Genomic DNA, 19,993 nt, shown 5'->3' with positions numbered 1-19,993 from the left:
AGGCCGGCAGCTGGCCAGCCACACAGCGGCCGGCAGCTGGCCAGCCACACAGAGGCCGGCAGCTGGCCAGCCACACAGAGGCCGGCAGCTGGCCAGCCACACAGAGGCCGGCAGATGACGTCATACACCACTCCACATAAAAAACTTGGGCTGATGAAGACCTTTGACAAGACTATGGAACGTGATTGCGAGGATTTTGCATACCTCAGAAACAAGTTTCCGCAAATCAGCGAGGCAAAGATCAAGGGAATTTTCGTGGGGCCACAAATAGAAATTATGAATGACAACATTTTTGACACAAAACTAAAGGGGGCTTTACACGCTACGACATCGCTAATGCAAACTCGTTGGGGTGACGGATTTGGTGACGCACATCCGGCCGCATTAGCGATGCCGTTGCGTGTGACACCGATGAGCGATTTTGCATCGTTGCAAAAAAGTGCAAAATCGCTCATCGGTGACATGGGGGTCCATTCTCAAAAATCGTTCCTGCGGCAGCACACATCGCTCCGTGTGACGCCGCAAGAACGAGGAAGCTCTCCTTACCTGCCTCCCGGCCACAATGCGGAAGGAAGGAGGTGGGCGGGTTGTGCCGCTCATCTCCGCCCCTCCACTTCTATTGGGCGGCCGCTCAGTGACGTCGTTGTGACGCCGCACGGACCGCCCCCTTAGAAAGGAGGCGGTTCGCCGGTCACAGCGACGTCGCCGGACAGGTAAGTATGTGTGACGGGTCGGGGCGATGTTGTGCGCCACGGGCAGCGACTTGCCCGTGTCGCGCAACAGATGGGGGCGGGTACCCACACTAGCGATATCGGGACCGATATCGCAGTGTGTAAAGCCCGCTTAAGAGAGCCTGAGGCCCCGGCATGGGAGTCTGTCAAAAATGTAGTGATGAACTTCCTTGGCAACATATAAAGCACCAAACTATAAAGATCTTGTGACTAAGTTACTAAAACACTACAAAGAATTGGGACGCAATATGTCTCAAGATACATTTCCTGGACCCCATTTAGATTCTCTCTCCCCATCTACCCGATAACCTTGGTGATGTCAGTGATGCGGAGCGGTTTCATCAGGACATCGCGTTACTTGAAGGCCATTATAAAAGGGAAATGTTACCCAAAATGCACGCAGACTATTGTTTGGGACTAAAAGGGAACGCACCTGCAGCTAAATTTTGTATTTTTTTTTTCTTTAATTAAAAGAACAAAAAAAAAAAAAAAAAAACAATAAGCAATTTCTGTTAAAAAAAAAAAATGGAAACTATTTATTCAAAATTCTTGCTGGGTAGAAAAATTCCGACAGCAGGATTGGAATCAGGGGAGAAACTGCCTGTTTCATGCATTTAATAAAAAAGTTAAATTTTGTAGGCCAGTGATATAGATGTAACTGCTTATGTGCTAATCCTATTCTTCTATTGTATTCAGGCAATTGCCCAAAAAATTCTGACTGCGAGAAATATTTTAGGCATCAGATAGCCCCCCAGGTTTCCTTGCTGTGTAATAGCTTTTCCAAAGCTTCAGCAATGGCAAGATTGCAGACGCTGCATTTACAAACTGCTCTCAAGTTCCCGGAGAGCAATAATTCATTCTGTACTGCGTGCAGCAGGCTGAAGACGTAACTGGCAAAACAAACCGCATGATATACTGTACACCGAACCTTTATAAGAGGCCGATTATTTTAGTCATTGACTAGTCAAAGATCACTAAGCGTGTCAATATTGTTAAGAATATCTGAAGGGAAAGTATTTTTCCTAGAGTAAAATCTTCAATTAGGAGAAAGGAGTTTTAAAAAAAAAAAACAAAAAAAAAAACAGTCATATGAAGGAAACCTTGTTTTTTTTGCTGTTTTTTTATCAGTATTCTATGCATTTTTAAAGACGCAACATGGACTACTGTAATCCCTACCTTTCTTACCTAGAAAACAGCCAGTTATTATAAACTGATCAGTAAAACTGATGAAACACAGATGACAACTGTATTACAGATCCATATTGAAGGTTATCTGGGACTTTAATTATTTTTTACTATGGAGCTAAGAATTTATTGACAGGCAGTTGCTAACTACCTAAATTAGAAGAAGGCCAGCATCCGCAGATATGCGGATACTGGTCTTCTAATCTGGATTGCTTCTGCTCAGGAACCGGTCTGAATTTTTTCCGTGCATCACACCTTCTGAGATATCCGATCTACTCTGGTGAGCTGAACTGGTCTCTTATAGCTAATAACTACCTGACTGATCTGCCCGGCGCCGATCTCCAACTACTCAGAGTGGTCGTGAACTGAACCTACCGGGGATTTTGCCGCTTCAATGGACTCACATCTACAGAGCACCTCTTCCTCTTTGCTCTGTTGATGGGGCGATACTGCAGACATTATGCTGATTAAAAGCCAGTTCCCTTCAGTTAGGCAACGGGGAGGAGGAATTTGATACTATTTCATAGCTGAATATGATTGAATACAACATAGATCACAAAAAACTTTTATATCTTAAAGCTTCTATAAAGGGTTAGGTATAAGATAGGGATGGGAAGGATGTAGGGAAGGTTGGGCTGTGGAAAGTCGTGTAATTTAATTGGGGCAACAGGGACAGGAGGAAGGAAAAATTAGGAGAACAAGGCTTAATCAATCATTAAATATAACTAAAACCTATATACAAATTACATGCGAGCGAATAAATCGTATCTGTGACGACAAATTAAATCACCATATTTATTCATGATTTGTAAGAAGATACCCCTACGTGATGTAGATTATGATGCACAAATACTTGCTCACGTCATCCCTTCTCGGAATTGGTTCCATGGATTCCATCGTTTGTAATATGGGGCGCATAAATTATTTGTAATAACAATGTTTTTCATATTTTTCATAAAGGGCGAGAGTTTTAACAATTTGTGATATATCGGGGACGTCGATTTTATTCCAGTTGGCTGCAATTAGGTTTTTAGTAGTGAAGAAAATATGGATAATAATGAGTCGGTATATGGGATCTATTTGTTCTAGTTCTAAGGAGAGGGCATCTTATCGAAGGACCAAAAGGATATGCAAACTCAAATATACTCACTTAAAAGGAAAATAGCAAACTAAAGCGGGCTTTACACGCTGCGACATCGCTCAAGCGATCTCGTTGGGGTCACAGAATTTGTGACGCACATCCGGCCGCTTTAGCGATGTCGTTGCGTGTGACACCTATGAGCGATTTTGAATCGTCGCAAAAACGTTCAAAATCGCTCATCGGTGACATGCCCCCCTCTTCTCGATTATCGCTGCTGCTCGGTGTACGAAGTAGTTTGTCGCTCCTGCGGCAGCACACATCGCTATGTGTGACACCGCAGGAACAAGGAACATCACCTTACCTGCGTCCTCCCGCAATGCGGAAGGAAGGAGGTGCGCGGCATGTTACGTCCTGCTCATCCCCGCCCCTCCGCTTCTATTGGGCGGCGGTTCAGTGACGCTGCTGTGACGCTGAACAAACCACCCCCTTAGAAAGGAGACTGTTCGCCGGTCACAGCGACATCATTAGGCAGGTAAGTAGTGTGACGGGTCTGCCCGATGTTGTGCCACGGGCAGCGATTTGCCAGTGTCGCACAACCGATGGGGGCGGGTACGCACGCTAGCGATATCAGTCATGATATCGCAGCGTGTAAAGCAGCCTTTAGAAGACAGATCTATGCGGAACAATGTTTAGTCGAGAGGAGTACCTGAATCTGTTCAAACTAGTGAACTAGACCAATACACTAAACGGTTATTGCTAGCAGTCATCCCAAACTTATCAGAGTTTGATACTATGATAGACAGAATTCATTGTTTGCCAAAACCAAGCTTTATCGCATGAGGGGTTCCTAGAGATGTTATCTTGAGATTTTATTTCTTTGCAACAAAGGAGAAATTATTGAGCTACTTTAAGAACACATAGCTCACTCCCTGAACCCTACAAAAACATCAAAGTTTTTATTGACATGTCAAAACAAACTGAACTTAAAGGAAACCGGTCACCACGTTTTTGGCGTATAAGCTGCGGCCACCACCACCGGGCTCTTATATACAGCATTCTAACATGCTATAAATAAGAACCCAGGCCACTGTGACAACATAAAAAACACCTCTTTTGGCCATCTTTGTTCTCCTTCTCTAGCCGCGGTGCATGACGGGTCCGATGTCATGCACACTTGCCATTATTCCGGTCCTGAGCAGGACCGGCGAGTGTGTATGATGTAGCCGCGTCATGCACAAAGGCTTCAGAAAGAGGACGAAAATGGGCGAAAGGGGAGGCGCCCGCACCGGACAACGGAAACGCCCATTAGGCCCTCTTCCACCGCAGAGCGACCGTTAGGTAAGTATTAAAAAGTGATTTTTACGTTGTCACAGCGGCCTGGGCTCTTATATACAGCATGTTAGAATGCTGTATATAAGAGCCCGGTGGAGGTGGCCGCAGCTTATAGTCCAAAAAAGTGGTGACAAGTTTCCATTAAGGAGAGCCTTTACTAACACCACGACTAAACTCCGTGAATGGGGAGTACAGTACCACTGGGGTTTCCCTACAAAACTGTTAATTTTGCAAAATGAAAAAACTGAACCAATTCTCACACCAGAGGAAGGGAAAAACTGTATTTCATCACTGGACAAAGATAACCATAGCCGCAACAATGACAAAAGTAATTGATACATACTCCTCCTGGATTGAAGTAGTAATTCATTTCTCCCTTACTCTATTGTTATAGCTTACACCATTATTTAAACTGGATTTATGAAACCTCTCTCTCTCTCTGAACCAACCTTGACTTCAATGCAGAGAATGTGCCTTTGTATTGACCTTTCTTTTACAGGACTACAAGGCGTCATCATCATATTGTGAGGAGATTTATATATCTCTCCCAATCCTTGAACATTTTGCCTCACAGGGGATTTTCCCTCTTTTGGAGTGAAACCCCTTGGGAGAACTTGACTAATAAGTATAATTGTTTTTCAGAAATGCCCCTTGAACAGAGCAAAGTGGAAGAGAACAGGCTCTGTCGATGTGATGGTCTGAGCCAGCAGAGATCGGAGCTGGGCATAAAAAGCAGGTAGTTCGCAAATACTTGCTGGAAATTCTTAGCTACAAAGCAATAAAATAAGAAAAGCTCAAGATAATCATTTTAAATATGTTACAGGCTTAATACAGCACTTGTTCCTCTAAAGCCAACATAGTTTATTTTTCTTGTGAGATTGTGTAGGATTACCCCAATATCTCCATAATACGTTTCTGTAGAGCGCTCTATGCCAGCAGCAGCTTAGTTGTGTTCAAGCTAAGATCAAAGCCCAAATACACCTTCCGATCAGTGTGCACTATGATTGTAAAATGAGTGCAATCGTTAGCAATCAAATCATTCTTGTGCTAATCTGAGGCTTATCACTGCTAATTAGTACTCGTTAGTCATTTCTGTGCTTACTTAATTAGTGTGCTCTAACAATACTGTATCCAGGCTACCTAAGCAACTTGAGAAAACCCTAAATGAATCCCAACACGATAAGGCTATGTGCACACACAGCGCTTTTTTGGCTGCAAAAACGCACCGGTAAAAAAACGCATGCGTTTTTACCACGTTTCAGTGCTTTTGGCTGCGTTTCTTATCACTGCGTTTTGCTGCGTTTTTCCAAGGCTAATATTGCATGGGTGAAAAACGCAGGAAAGAATTGACATATCAATTTTTTTTTTTTAGCTCAAAAACGCAGCTAAAAAAAAATAAAAAAAAAATAAAGCTGTGTGTGGACAGCAAAAATGAAAGGTGATAGACTTTGCTGGGGAAGCAAAGTCGTGCAGTTTTGAACCCAAAAACGCACAAAAACAAACCCGGAAAAACAAGCAAAAACACTCAGTGCACACATAGCCTAAAGACACCAAATCAACAGTATGCAGAGAGCAGGGTTCCCCCAACCCTAGCTGCTTTTTCCTTTCATTTACCATATTTTTCGCTTTATAAGACTCACCTGATTATAAGACGCACCCCCAAATTTGGTGAAGGAAAAGAGATTTTTTTTTTAATGTTAAATTGGGTCCATCTTATAATGCCAGTGTCCGTCTAACAAATCATATAGGGTATATGTCCCTCATAGCCCCCCATCCTAAAATTACCCCCCCTTAGGCTATGTGCGCACTGGGAAATGGAATTTTCTTGAGAAAATTCCGCATGCTCTCAAAGATTACCGCACCCGCGGTAAAAAACCGCGGCAAACCGCACCCGAAAACCGCATGCGGTTTGCCGCGGTTTGACCGCGGTATTGCCGCGTGCGGGTTGGGATGTGCTTTATTGCATTCAATGCAATAAAGCACATTGAAAAAAAAAAAAAAAAAGTCATTTAATTCTGAGATAGTAGATAGACAGAAGAATAGATAGAGGGATAGATAGATAGACAGATAGATAGAGGGATAGATAGAGGACAGATCGCTGTATTTCCCACGGTCGGTAGTGAGTTCACATTACTGGCCGTGGGAAATGACCGGTAATTACCTCTGCTGTCTGCTGCATTCATTCAGCGCTGTGTCTGACAGTCGCGGCTGGATGTAAGCAGCGCAGGACGTCGGAGCTGTGTGGATTACGCCGGAGCTTTGGTGCGGAAGGGGTTAATAAAATGGTGAACGAGGCTTGTTTGTTTTATTTAAAATAAAGGATTTTTCTGTTTGTGTGTTTTTTCACTTTACTTACGGGTTGATCATGTCAGCTGTCACATAGACGCTGCCATGATCAAGCCTGGAGTTAATGGCGGTGGTCCCCCACCATCATTAACCCCTTGTATTACCCTGCTGCCACTGCTACACGGCGGCAGGAAGAGCCGGGGACACGCCGGTGCTGCCGCATAATGCATGCGACAGTCCCGGGGCAGCTGCGGCTGATATTCTCGGCTGCGGGAGGGGGAGTGAGGCGGGGACATTAACCCTGCCCCTCTCCCTCCCCAGCCTGAGAATACCGGGCCGCCGCTGTGTGCTTACCTCGGCTGGAAGGTAAAAATACGGCGGAGCCCACGTTCTTTGTTTTCTATATTTCCGTTTTCTTTCTGTGTGTTCTATGTGTCTGTGTTCTATGTCTGTGATCTGTATGTGTTTACTCTCTGCACGGCTTCCTCTTCCTGTAATGACATCACTTCCCTGCAAAACCGCAGACAGGCGATGTACATTACCGAAGGTAAACTGCGAAATACCGCAGGGAATAACGTAGGAAAACGCAGTGAACCGCACAGAATTTGCTGCCTGCGTTATTCCCTGCGGGATTTCACGATTAACATTGGAGTCAATGTAGTGAAATCCCGCAGCGACGTGCGGAAAAGAAGTGACATGCAATTGTTTTTGCTGCGGGAATCCCGCAGCAAAACATGCAGCTGTCAAATTCCGCCTAGTGCGCACAGGATTTTTTTTGCCCATAGGTTTTGCTGGTGATTCACTGCAGAGATGTTATGAACATTTTCTGCAGCGAAACATGCAGCAAAACCGCAAAAAATCCGCGGCAAAATCCGGTAAGTGCGCACATAGCCTTAATTTGGATATGGCCCCCTTATATTGAATATAGCCCCCTTGTGCGGGGACATGTCCCCCTGTGCTGCCCATGGCCCCTATAGATGGTACACCTCCCTTGTGTTAGATATGCCCCCCATGTGTGCTGCCCATGGCCCCTATAGATGGCACATTTCCCCTGTGTTTGATATGCCCCCATGCTGCTGCCCATAATAAAATAAAACACTCTTTCCTTACCTTCTCAGCGCTGTCCCTCCTCACAGTTGAGCTCCGGCTTCCTTACTTCCTGGTTCTTGCTGCCGATCATGTGATCGGCACGGCAGAGTGATATCATCTCTGTGTGCCTTATCACATACAGCAGCAGCAGGAGACCGGAGATCAGCGCTGGAGGTAAGTAAAGCTTTTTTATTTTACTATCGGCAGCAGCACGGGGGCCATATCTAACACAGGGGGGGATCATGTGCGATCAAAGGAGGGCGCAGGCAGATATAATATGCCCCGCTGCCCCAGCGTGATGCAGTTTCAGCACCACGCTGCTGATGGACAGCGGTTGTGCATATTATATGAGCGGGAGCAGGAGGTCAAACGCTGCCGCTCGCAGCTGTCACCTGCCCCCAGAGCGGATCCTGCAGTGTGTATGTGTGTATATATTACAATATATATATATATATATTATTACATATATATTATATATATATATATATATATATATTATTACATATACATATATATATATACATATATATATACATATATATATATATATATATATATATATATATATATATATATATATATATATATACACATATATACACACATACACATATATATACATATACATACATACATATATATATATACATATACATATATATCTATATATATAATTGCCTTATTCTGTCTGTCTGTCTGTCTGTCTGTCATGCTCCGAAATTGTGTCCTTACGGTGACACAAAGCTGATTGGCCGCTGGGCTCGCCATGGCCCCGCCCCCCCACACGGATTGGCCTCTCGCCCCGGCTCTCTGCAGGCCCCGCCCCCCTCACGCAATGCACGCTCGCTCTGCCCCAACTGACACGGAGCCGCGACTCCCAGGTGAGTACACACACACATCAGATCACACTCACTCTCACACTCACTCTCACACTCACTCTCACACATCACATCCACACACTCACAACATGCTGGGATATCGCTTGCTTCTACACCGGCTCCGTCACGATCCCAGCAGCGCCACACATAACCTTGCGATGCTGGCATCTTGACGGAGGCCGTGAAAGCTGGTAACCATTATACACATCGGGTAACTAAGGTCCCTTAGTTACCCGATGTGTATCATAGTTACCAGTGTACACTGGCTCACACTCACTCTCACACACATCACATCGCATCCACACATCAAGGTCCTGCAACGGCGGAAAATACAGACACATAACAGCACACACATAACAGCACACACATAACAGCACACACATAACAGCACACACACATACACACACACACACACATACACACACACAAATCAGATCACACACACCTCACACATCACATCGCATCCACATACTCACAACATCCTGGGATATCGCTTGCTTCTCGGCGGCGGGACTGTGCTGTTGTGAGCTTCCAGGACCTGCGGGAGGATCACATGGCCAGAAGCATGTGATATCCCCGGATGTTGTGAGTATAAGCGCGTATGTGCGATATCGTCAGTGTCTGTGTGTGTGAGTGTATGCGATCGGGTGTGTGTGAGTGGATGCGATCGGGTGTGTGTGAGTGGATGCGATCGGGTGTGTGTGAGTGGATGCGATCGGGTGTGTGTGAGTGGATGCGATCGGGTGTGTGAGTGTCGGCAGAGGAGCACGGCGTGCTGGAGGAGGCTGGGAGCAGAGAGGCTGATCATGGGGAAGGCTGGGAGGAGAGAGGCTGATGCTGGGGGAGGCTGGGAGGGGGAGGCTGGGACGAGGGAGGCTGATGCTGGTGGAGGCTGATACTTGGGGAGGCTGATGCTGGGGGAGGCTGGAAGGAGAGAGGCTAATGCTTGGGGAGGCTGATGCTGGGGGAGACTGGGAGGGGAAGGCTGATGCTGAGGGAGGCTGGGAGGAAGGAGGCTGGGAGGAGAGAGGCTGATCCTGGGGAAGGCTGGGAACGGGAGGCTAATGCTGAGGGAGGCTGGAAGGAGAGAGGCTGATGCTGGGGGAGGCTGGAAGGAGAGAGGCTGATGCTGGTGGAGGCTGATGCTTGGGGAGGCTGATGCTGGGGGAGACTGGGAGCGAAAGGCTGATGCTGAGGGAGGCTGGGAGGAAGGAGGCTGGGAGGAGAGAGGCTGATCCTGGGGAAGGCTGGGAAGGGGAGGCTGATGCTGGGGGAGGCTGGAAGGAGAGAGGCTGATGCTGGTGGAGGCTGATGCATGGGGAGGCTGATGCTGGGGGAAACTGGGAGCGGAAGGCTGATGCTGAGGGAGGCTGGGAGGGGGAGGCTGGGAGGAAGGAGGCTGGGAGGAGAGAGGCTGATCCTGGGGAAGGCTGGGAAGGGGAGGCTGATGCTGAGGGAAGCTGGAAGGAGAGAGGCTGATGCTGGGGGAGGCTGGAAGGAGAGAGGCTGAGGCTGGGAGGAGAGAGGCTGATGCTGGGGAAGGCTGATGCTGAGGGAGGCTGGGAGGGGAAAGCTGATGCTGGGGAAGGCTGGGAGGACGGAGGCTGGGAGGAGAGAGGCTGATCCTGGGGAAGGCTGGGAGAGGGAGGCTGATGCTGGAGGAGGCTGGAAGGAGAGAGGCTGATGCTGGCGGAGGCTGATGCTGGGGAGGCTGGGAGAGGGAGGCTGATGCTGAGGGAGGCTGGGAGGAGGGAGGCTGGGAGAGGTAGGCTGAGAGAAGAGAGGCTGATGCACACACACACACACACACACACGCGCGCGCGCACTGCACAACACACCACACACACACACACACACACACACACACTGGGAACCACAAACAACTGCCCTACACAGACACCCACACACACAGACAACGCTGCACACACACAACACCCAACACACAAACACCGCGGCACACACAAATATACGCACATACCGCACAACACACACATTGCACAAAACATACCTCCCCCCAAAACACACCACACACACACAAACCGCGCAACACACACACAACGCTACAGACACACAGCGCTCCACAAACAACACAACACACGCAACACACATACAACACCGCTCTCACCCCCGTCACACCCAGACAACACCCAGAACATGTACAGCGCCTACACAAACACTTGGTAACTACAGACAACAACATCTCTCTCTCTATATATATATATATATATATATATATATATATATATATATATATATATATATATATATATATATATATATAACAAAAATCATACATGAACTACACAATACGTAAATTCTAGAATACCCGATGCGTAGAATCGGGCCACCTTCTAGTATTATATATATATAATGTGTGTATGTACACCCCCCCCCCCTATATTCGGTTTATAAGACGCACCCCCTACTTTCCCCCAAAATTTGGTGGAACAAAAGTGTGTCTTATAAAGCGAAAAATACGGTATATAGGAGTTATGGAAAGCAGGCTTGACTGGTCACATATACCCGATAGAAGTGGAAGGATGACTTCAGCATGTATTCTACATCTGGATAAGGTAGTCACCTCACCCATCTTGTTGATATGCTATAAATGTACCGTATATCACCACAATATATCCAACCAATTAAAGTATGTGAAATCACTAGAGGCAGCTGGAGAATATAAAATACATGATGTGTGGCTTCTGTGTAAAGCACCTTGGCGGCAGCACTGACTGTGTGTCAGCTTTAATTTATGTTATGTGCAAACTCTAACATTAACATATAGAAACTGCAACCCAAGCAAGCATGCAGTGTTCGAGCAGAGACGCGCTCACAGATCGTTAGACTCAATGAATAAGTAATAGCAGCAATTATCATAAGGCTACACAGCTAAAAACAAGATCTTATATAACGATTCCCACTGAGAACCAGAACAAATACCATTTTGAAGCAGTTTCGCAGAATGTAATTTATGGAATTATTTTGTCTTTTCTGACATGGTTGTTGTTTTGCAACTTGTAATTTGTATTGCAAACAGTTAAAGTGCAGTGGTGATCAGAGCCATTATTGCACAGACAATGCTACGCCTATAGCTTTCAGTCATGTGGCCACGCTTACCAGGGTCCAGGCAAGTGAATTTACAGCATTCTTTTGGATCCTTGAGATATTGCTGGCATCCCTGTGGTTTCTCACATAGGGCAGCCACACACATTTCGGGTTCACCATTGTGGCAGGTGCAGCTGAGACATGGATCATCCCCTTTTGGTGTGAAATAGTAGCCCTCATCCACAATGTTGTCCTTGATATCCACACAAGTCTGACCTAGAAAAAAAGAATAGACATTTTGTTGTGGTTTACAATATATATATATACACTAATGTGCAGTAAATGGTTTACAAGACAGCCTGTTCGATAAGAAAAACAAAAACCACTATTAATCTGCAGGTTAATAGCGCTCTGATGCTGTGCGGCTGCCGCACTGAGCGCTCTTCTGCGGGGAGAAAATGCTCTTTATTCCTTTCAGCGATATTCAGCTTTAGTTGGGGCTCACACAAGCAAATTAAAAAACTAAAGAAATAAAAATAAGTCCCATTTTCAGCCAGAAAAATTAGACTTTTTTTTTTCCTCACTTGTCATCCGTGTCCTGTGTTCTGTCTGTATGCTATCCTTTTTATTTTATTTAATCAGAAAATATTAATCTTTAAACAGGACCACAGTTTAATATGCTACAGAATTGTAATTATCCATAAATATCAATATTGATTGTATGATTTCCGATTTCTCACACTATTGATTTCAGAGTCAAATTACAGCATGCTGCAATTTTTCTGATGTCCAATACAGCTGAGGGAAAAAAAAAACCGCAGATCTGCTCTGCCTCTTTGTATAACATTGGTCCTAGCGCAATCCCTTGTTTTATAAATCGTATTGCACTCTTCAGTTTTCTACCCCTTCATGCAGGGCCATTCTCCGTTTTGTCCTTTGTTTCAAGAGCCATAACACTTGTTTTTCTATCAATATAGCCATATGATAACTTGTTTCTTTCTGAGACAAACTGTAATTTTGAATGACACCATTCATTCTGCCATATAGTGTACAGGAAGACAAAACAATCAATGATCTCAGGGAGACCAGCCAGAGAAAACACTGCCGGCAGCCAGCAAAGGCGCTCAACACTGTGAAATCCTAGGTGCATTGCCCTCTGGGAAGTATGCAAATCAAAAAGGTCCGTGGAGCCTCTGTTAGGAGTCTTGACACGGAAAATAGCCAGATATCCCTCTGGGAAGGACCTAGGCTAGGTTCTTCCCGGAGGGATATCTGGCAATTTTCCTGATCTACTACCACAGACCTTTTTGATTTGCATACTTCTCAGGGGGCAATGCACCTAGCATTTCACTGTGTTGAGTGCCTTCGCTGGCTACTGGCAGTGTTTTCTCTGGCTGGTCTCCCCGAGATCAGTGATCGTTTTGTTTTGTTGGTCTAATAGGCATTGCTCCCACCCACCCAGAATCCTACTCCACATTGATTAGGGCAATACCCTGAAACAGCTGTCTGTGGATGGATACCTGGCCTTGGTATTTCCCTGGTCTTATCTTTAATCTCGTCAAAAGTTGGATATTGACTAAAAGGGCCATTTAATATGGTGGTTGTGGTGGTCTCCTAAAAAAAAAGAGCCACTCGTTGGCTAGGTCCTTCCCGGAGGGATATCTGGCTATTTTCTGTATCGAGACTCCTAACAGAGGCTCCACGGACCTTTTTTTATTTATATAGTGTACAGGAAAATGGGAAAAATATTCCAAGTACACAGAAATTGCAAAAAAAATATTCAATTCCACAAAGTTTGTCTATTATTATTTACCATGTTCACTATATGGTAAAACTGAGGGGCACAATGATTCCCCAGGTCAGTATGAGTTTGTATATAGCAAGGTACAGTTTTTTTTGTTTGTTTGTTTTTTTTTGTTTTTATTTAACCGGTGAAAACATTTTTCAGGGATTTGACACCTCCACCCCTCAAAAAAAAAAAAAAAAAAAAAAGAAAAAAAAAAATGGTGCTTTTGACACCATTTTCAAAGACCCGTAATGTTCTTATTTTTCATAATCTGGGGCTAAGTGATGGCTTATTTTTTGCGCCATGAGTTGCCGTTTTTATGGATACTATGGATACTATTTTTGGGTGTATGCGATGCCTTGATCCCCATGCATTCTGCTGCAATGTTACTGTGACAAAAAGGCAACTTAATTCTGGTGTTTTGATTTTTTTCTCATTACGCCCTTTACCGATCAGATTAATTTAATGTTATATTTTAATAGATCGGGCATTTCTGAACACGGCGATACCAAATGTGTATTTTTTTTAAATTGTGTTATTTTTAATGGGGCAAAAGAAGGGAATTTTGTTTACTTACCGTAAATTCCTTTTCTTCTAGCTCCAATTGGGAGACCCAGACAATTGGGTGTATAGCTACTGCCTCCGGAGGCCACACAAAGTATTACACTCAAAAGTGTAAACCCCTCCCCTCTGCTATACACCCTCCCGTGCATCACAGGCTCCTCAGTTTTGGTGCAGAAGCAGGAAGGAGGAAACTTATAAATTGGTCTAAGGTAAATTCAATCCGAAGGATGTTCGGAGAACTGAAACCATGACCAAGAACAATTCAATCTGAACAACATGTGTACACAAAGAATAACAGCCCGAAGGGAACAGGGGCGGGTGCTGGGTCTCCCAATTGGAGCTAGAAGAAAAGGAATTTACGGTAAGTAAACAAAATTCCCTTCTTCTTTGTCGCTCCATTGGGAGACCCAGACAATTGGGACGTCCAAAAGCAGTCCCTGGGTGGGTAAAAAAAAAATACCTCGTAATAGAGCCGTAAAACGGCCCCTTCCTACAGGTGGGCAACCGCCGCCTGAAGGACTCGCCTACCTAAGCTGGCATCTGCCGAGCGTAGGTATGCACTAGAATAGTGCTCCGTGAAAGCGTGCAGACTCAACCAGGTAGTCGCCTGACACACCTGCTGAGCCGTAGCCTGGTGCAGCAACGCCCAGGACGCACCCACGGCTCTGGGGGAATGGGCCTTCAGCCTTGAAGGAACCGGAAGCCCAGCAGAACGGTAGGCTTCAAGAATTGGTGCCTTGATCCACCAAGCCAAGTTGACTAGGGAGCTTGCGACCCTTTACGCTGGTCAGCGACAAGGACAAGAGCGCATCCGAGCGGCGCAGGGGCGCCGTACAAGAAATGTAGAGTCTGAGTGCTCTCACCAGACCTAACAAGTGCAAATCCTTTTCACGTTGGTGAACCGGATGAGACAAAAAGAAGGTAAGAAGATATCCTGGAACGCAGAACCAGCTTGTCCTGGTGAAACACCAGGAAGGGGGACTTTACATGACAGCGCTGCTATGTCAGACACTCTGCGGAGTGACGTGACTGCCACTAGGAAGACCACCCTCTGCGAAAGGCGTGAAAGAGAATATCCCTCATTGGCTCGAAGGGTGGATCCTGAAGAGCCGGTATCACCCTGTTCCGATCCCAGGGTTCTAGCCGACGCTTGTAAGGAGGGACTATGTGGCAAACCCCCTGCAGGAACGTGCGTACCTGAGGGAGTTTGGCTAGACGCTTTTGAAACACAAACACAGAAAGCGCCGAAACTTGTCCCTTAAGGGAACCGAGAGACAACCCCTTTTCCATTCCGGATTGAAGGAAGGACAGAAGTGGGCAAGGCGAATGGCCAGAGAGTAAATCTCTGATCAGAGCACCAGGATAGGAAGATCTTCCACGTCCTGTGGTGGATCTTGGCGGACGTTGGTTTCTTGGCCTGTCTCATAGTGGCAATGACCTCTTGAGATAACCCTGAAGACACTAGGATCCAGTACTCAATGGCTACGCAGTCAGGTTGAGGGCCGCAGAATTCAGAATGCGTCTGCCGCCAGAGCTCTGTGATCTTGAGAACGTGCCCTGCATGCCGGGACCTTGTTGTTGTGCCGGGACGCCAATAGGTCGACGTCCGGCCTCCCCCAGCGGCAACAATCTCTTGAAACACGTCCGGTCGAAGAGACCATTCCCCTGCGTCCATGCCCTGGCGACTGAGAAAGTCTGCTTCCCAGTTTTCTACGCCCGGGATGTGAACTGCGGAGATGGTGGAGGCTGTGGCTTCCACCCACAGCAGAATCCGCCGGACTTGCTGGAAGTCTTGCCGACTGCTTGTGCCGCCTTGGTGGTCGATGTATGCCACCGCCGTGGCGTTGTCCGACTGAATTCTGATCTGCCTGCCTTTCAGCCATGGCTGGAACGCTATTAGGGCTAGAAAACTGCCCTTATCTCCAGAACATTGATCTGGAGGGAGGACTCTGCTGAGTCCATGTACCCTGAGCCCTGTGGTGGAGGAAGACTCCCTGACAGACTCGCGTCCGCCGTGACCACAGCCCAGGATGTGGGCAGGAAGGATTTTTCCTTCGACAAGAGTGGGAAGAAGCCACCACAGAAGGGAGGCCATGGCTGCCCGAGAAGGAGCAACGTTCTTGTCGAGGGACGTCGATTTGCTGTCCCATTTGCGGAGAAAGTCCCATTAAAGTGGGCGCAGATGAAACTGCGCAAACGGAGCTGCCTCTATTGCTGCCACCAACTTCTCTAGGAAGTGCATGAGGCGCCTCAAGGGTGTGACTGGGCTCGAAGGAACGATTGCACCCCTGTCTGTAGTGAACGCTGTTTGTCCAGCGGAAGCTTCACTATCGCTGAGAGAGTATGAAAACTCCATGCCGAGATATGTCAGTGATTGGGCCGGTGTCAATTTTGACTTTAGGAAAAATTGATGAACCACCCGAATCTCTGGAGAGTCTCTATAGCAATGTTCAGTCTGTGTTGGCATGACATCCGAGAGGGGGCCTTGACCAGCAGATTGCCTGAGAGAGTAGGACCGCTACCACCGTTGTCATGACCTTGGTGAAGGCCCGTAGGGCTGTCACCAGGCCGAAAGTTAGTGCCACGAACTGAAGGTGTTCGTTCCCTATGGCGAAGCGCAGGAAGCGCTGATATTCTGGTACAATCGGCACGTGGAAATAAGCATCCCTGATGTCGATTGATGTTAGGAAACCTCCTTGGGCCAGCAAAGGTGATGGCAAGCGGAGAGATTCCATTCGGAACCGTCATGTTCTCAGTCCGTTGAGCCGTGTGAAGTCCAGAACGGGGCGGAGTGATCCGTCCTATCTGGTACCACGAACAAGCTGGAGTAAAAAGCCGTGACTACGTTCTTGAAGGGGAACGAGGATCGCAACTCCTGCTGCCTTCGGAGTGTTCCCCAACTGGAAACGTGCATTGGCTCGCTCGGGGGACGGAGATGCTGTGAAGCAACGAGTCGGAGGACGAGAACTGAGCTCTATCCTGTGACCGTAAGACAGAATGTCTCCTACATCGGTCTTGGACATGTGGGGACCACTCCCCTGACCTGGACCGCCACGCAGAAAAGGTTCTCTGTGCACGGCGGAGGATGAAAATACCACCGCCTGAGACGTCAAAGACGCTAATTGCGGAGCACAGGATGACCGCAATGATCTGAGACAGAGCAGCTGAGATAGCCTGGAGTGCCCACCCCTGCAGAGGCTGGGGCAACGGACGCGCCTATGGCTTCATAGATGGATCCCATTAGGAGTTCTATCTGTCTGTCCGTGGCATTCTAGAGCGTGGACCCGCCAGCCACTGCTACTACTGATCTAGCCGCCAGTGCGAGACTGGCGGGCACCTTATGACACTGAGCCGAAACCTTAACAACGTCAGAGGGGAAGGGACAACGTGTGTTATAAGGCGTTCAGTAAAACGCTTGTCCGGGAAGGTGTGCTTCTGGACAGAATCTGTGAAGCCTTGAGAGCCACGTCCGGACAGAGTCCTGGGCTGCGACCTCCGCCCCATCCTCTAGAGGGTCCTCAAGCTGAGACCCTAGAAGTCGGGGAAGATTCCAAGCAAGGCTGCTTAGCCGGACTGGGACTGCGGTTCGTGCTGGAGTTTACCACGTAATAACTAGAGGCCACCCCAGGAACACGCTTCGTCGCAGACCGAGGGAGGCCTGGGGCGATCCCGCAGTGCCCGGGGCCTGTGTAAGGGGCCGGTCTGGACTGCAAACTCCTAGTCTCTTAGCCGACCATTTGTCCATAGCCTGAGACATGGATAGTGAAAATGACCCAGAGAGTTTCTCAGCAAAGCTGTAACTCTGTCCCTGCCGCCTGGACAGGGAACGCCGGCGAAGCTCAACCAGTGAAACTGCATTCAAACATTATATAGCCATATATACAGTGTATCACATATACAGTTCATCACTCTAGGGGGCCCAGCATCGAGAAGAAGCCCCCTGGTGTACCGACCCTGAAGCAGTATGTGCTGCTGAAAACATGGCTGTCGGCGTGTACAGTGGAGTGGGGAGCCGTGGGCGTAACCCCAAAAGTGCGGGCATCTGGTGCCCTGAGCGAAACGTGAGGGAGGCGGAGGACAGCCAAGTGTGCTCCAGCCGTCACTGCTAGCCTCCGACTGACCGTCCCGCCCTTCCCCCTGACTGGCAGGGCCAGGGACGGGAGTTTAAGGCGCTAGTCCGCAAAGCCGGGAACTAAAGTTACCGACCGCGGCCGGCCAGCAGGCGCGGTCGGCGCGGTAGTCGCCAAGTCTGAGGCGAAGTTGCTCTCTGCGCCGTCCCCAAGGGGACACTGAGTCCTTGAGGGGATCCGTTCCGTAGCGTGATTAGTGAGGGGGGCGGAGGACAGCGAAGTGTGCTCCGGCCCTCACTGTCGGCGTCAGCCCGACTGTCCCGCCCTTCCTCCTGACTGGCAGGTCCGGGGGTGGTATAATGATTGAACAGTGCCCGGGGCTGGACTGTAAGGCTTCTCTAGGAGTAGCCAAAAATCAACAGTGCGACCATACAACAAGCATATATATATATATCTATGTACACTTCGGCACTCAGTGGGGCCAGCACCTCAGGTGCTGCTTACCGACCGCTCACAGCGGTTGTGTGATCACCAGATTCCCTGCCCGGGCCCCCCTGATGTTGTCTCTCCTCTCCAGCGTCAGAAGTGCTGACAGTAATGGCTGCCGGCGTTCTGTGGGGAGGAGGGGGCCGTGGGCGTGCCCTAGAAAGTGCGGGAATCTAGTGCACCACTGTGCTGAGTGAGGGGGGAGGAGGATACAGAGTATGCTCCAGCCCTCAGTGCTGCCGTCCTGTGTAGCGTCCCGCCCTTCCCCTGACTGGCAGGCCTGTGGGCGGGAATAAGCGAAACTAGGCCGCAAAAGCCGGGGACTAAAGTTATAAGCGCGGCCGGCAAATAAGCACGGCCGGCGCGGTAGTCCCCGGCGCACTAACACACCCAGCAGTGCTGCAGTGTGTATGGCACAAGCGCTCCATGCGCGGTCCCCACGGGGACACAGAGTACCTCACAGTAGCAGGGCCATGTCCCTGATGATACCCGGCTCCTGTCCAGCAAGTTCCCCAGGGGCTGCGGAGGGAGCACGGTCCCAGTGCCTGGAGACCGATTAGGATCCCACTTCACCCAGAGCCCATCAAGGGATGGGGAAGGAAAACAGCATGTGGCTCCTGCCTATGTACCCGCAATGGGTACCTCAACCTTAACAACACCGCCGACAAGAGTGGGGTGAGAAGGGAGCATGCTGGGGGCCCTGTTATGGGCCCTCTTTTCTTCCATCCGACCTAGTCACCAGCTGCTGCTGACTAAGATGTGGAGCTATGCGTGGATGTCTGCCTCCTTCGCACAAAGCATAAAAACTGAGGAGCCCGTGATGCACGGGAGGGTGTATAGCAGAGGGGAGGGGTTTACACTTTTGAGTGTAATACTTTGTGTGGCCTCCGGAGGCAGTAGCTATACACCCAATTGTCTGGGTCTCCCAATGGAGCGACAAAGAAAGGGGGTGATTTTAACTTTCTATCATATTTTCTAAAACTTTTTTCTTCACTTTTTATTGCATTTACTAGTCTTTTTAGGTGACTTGAAGCTGCGATCATCCAATTGTTTGTGCTGCACAGAGCAGTGCGTCAGCTTCATAGAAAGCCCTCGTTTCTGTTGTACAGAGTACAGAGGGACTATTAAATAACATAAAAAGTGGAAAGAAGGGAATTTTGTTTACTTACCGTAAATTCCTTTTCTTCTAGCTCCTATTGGGAGACCCAGACAATTGGTGTATAGCTACTGCCTCCGGAGGCCACACAAAGTATTACACTTTAAAAAGTGTAACCCCTCCCCTCTGCCTATACACCCTCCCGTGCATCACGGGCCCATCAGTTTTGGTGCCAAAGCAGGAAGGAGGAAACTTATAAATTGGTCTAAGGTAAATTCAATCCGAAGGATGTTCGGAGAACTGAAACCATGAACCAAAAGAACAATTCAACATGAACAACATGTGTACACAAAAGAACAACAGC

General features: G+C 47.9%; 1 protein-coding gene across 2 annotated transcripts in view; it reads right to left on the bottom strand.

Moving 5' to 3' along the window:
• DGCR2 (DiGeorge syndrome critical region gene 2) overlaps window positions 1-19,993 on the bottom strand; it is a 122,816-nt gene that overhangs the window by 22,037 nt on the left and 80,786 nt on the right. For both annotated transcript variants that reach the window (XM_075321329.1, XM_075321339.1), the window contains one exon: window positions 11,700-11,903. In XM_075321329.1, the coding sequence (XP_075177444.1) occupies window positions 11,700-11,903 (204 nt within the window). The remainder of the gene's footprint in view (window positions 1-11,699; window positions 11,904-19,993) is intronic.

This window comes from Anomaloglossus baeobatrachus, chromosome 1 (assembly GCF_048569485.1).
Source record: "Anomaloglossus baeobatrachus isolate aAnoBae1 chromosome 1, aAnoBae1.hap1, whole genome shotgun sequence".
Taxonomy (NCBI): Eukaryota; Metazoa; Chordata; class Amphibia; order Anura; family Aromobatidae; genus Anomaloglossus; species Anomaloglossus baeobatrachus.
Note: the sequence above shows the minus strand (reverse complement) of the source record. Positions and strands in the feature narration are given on the sequence as shown.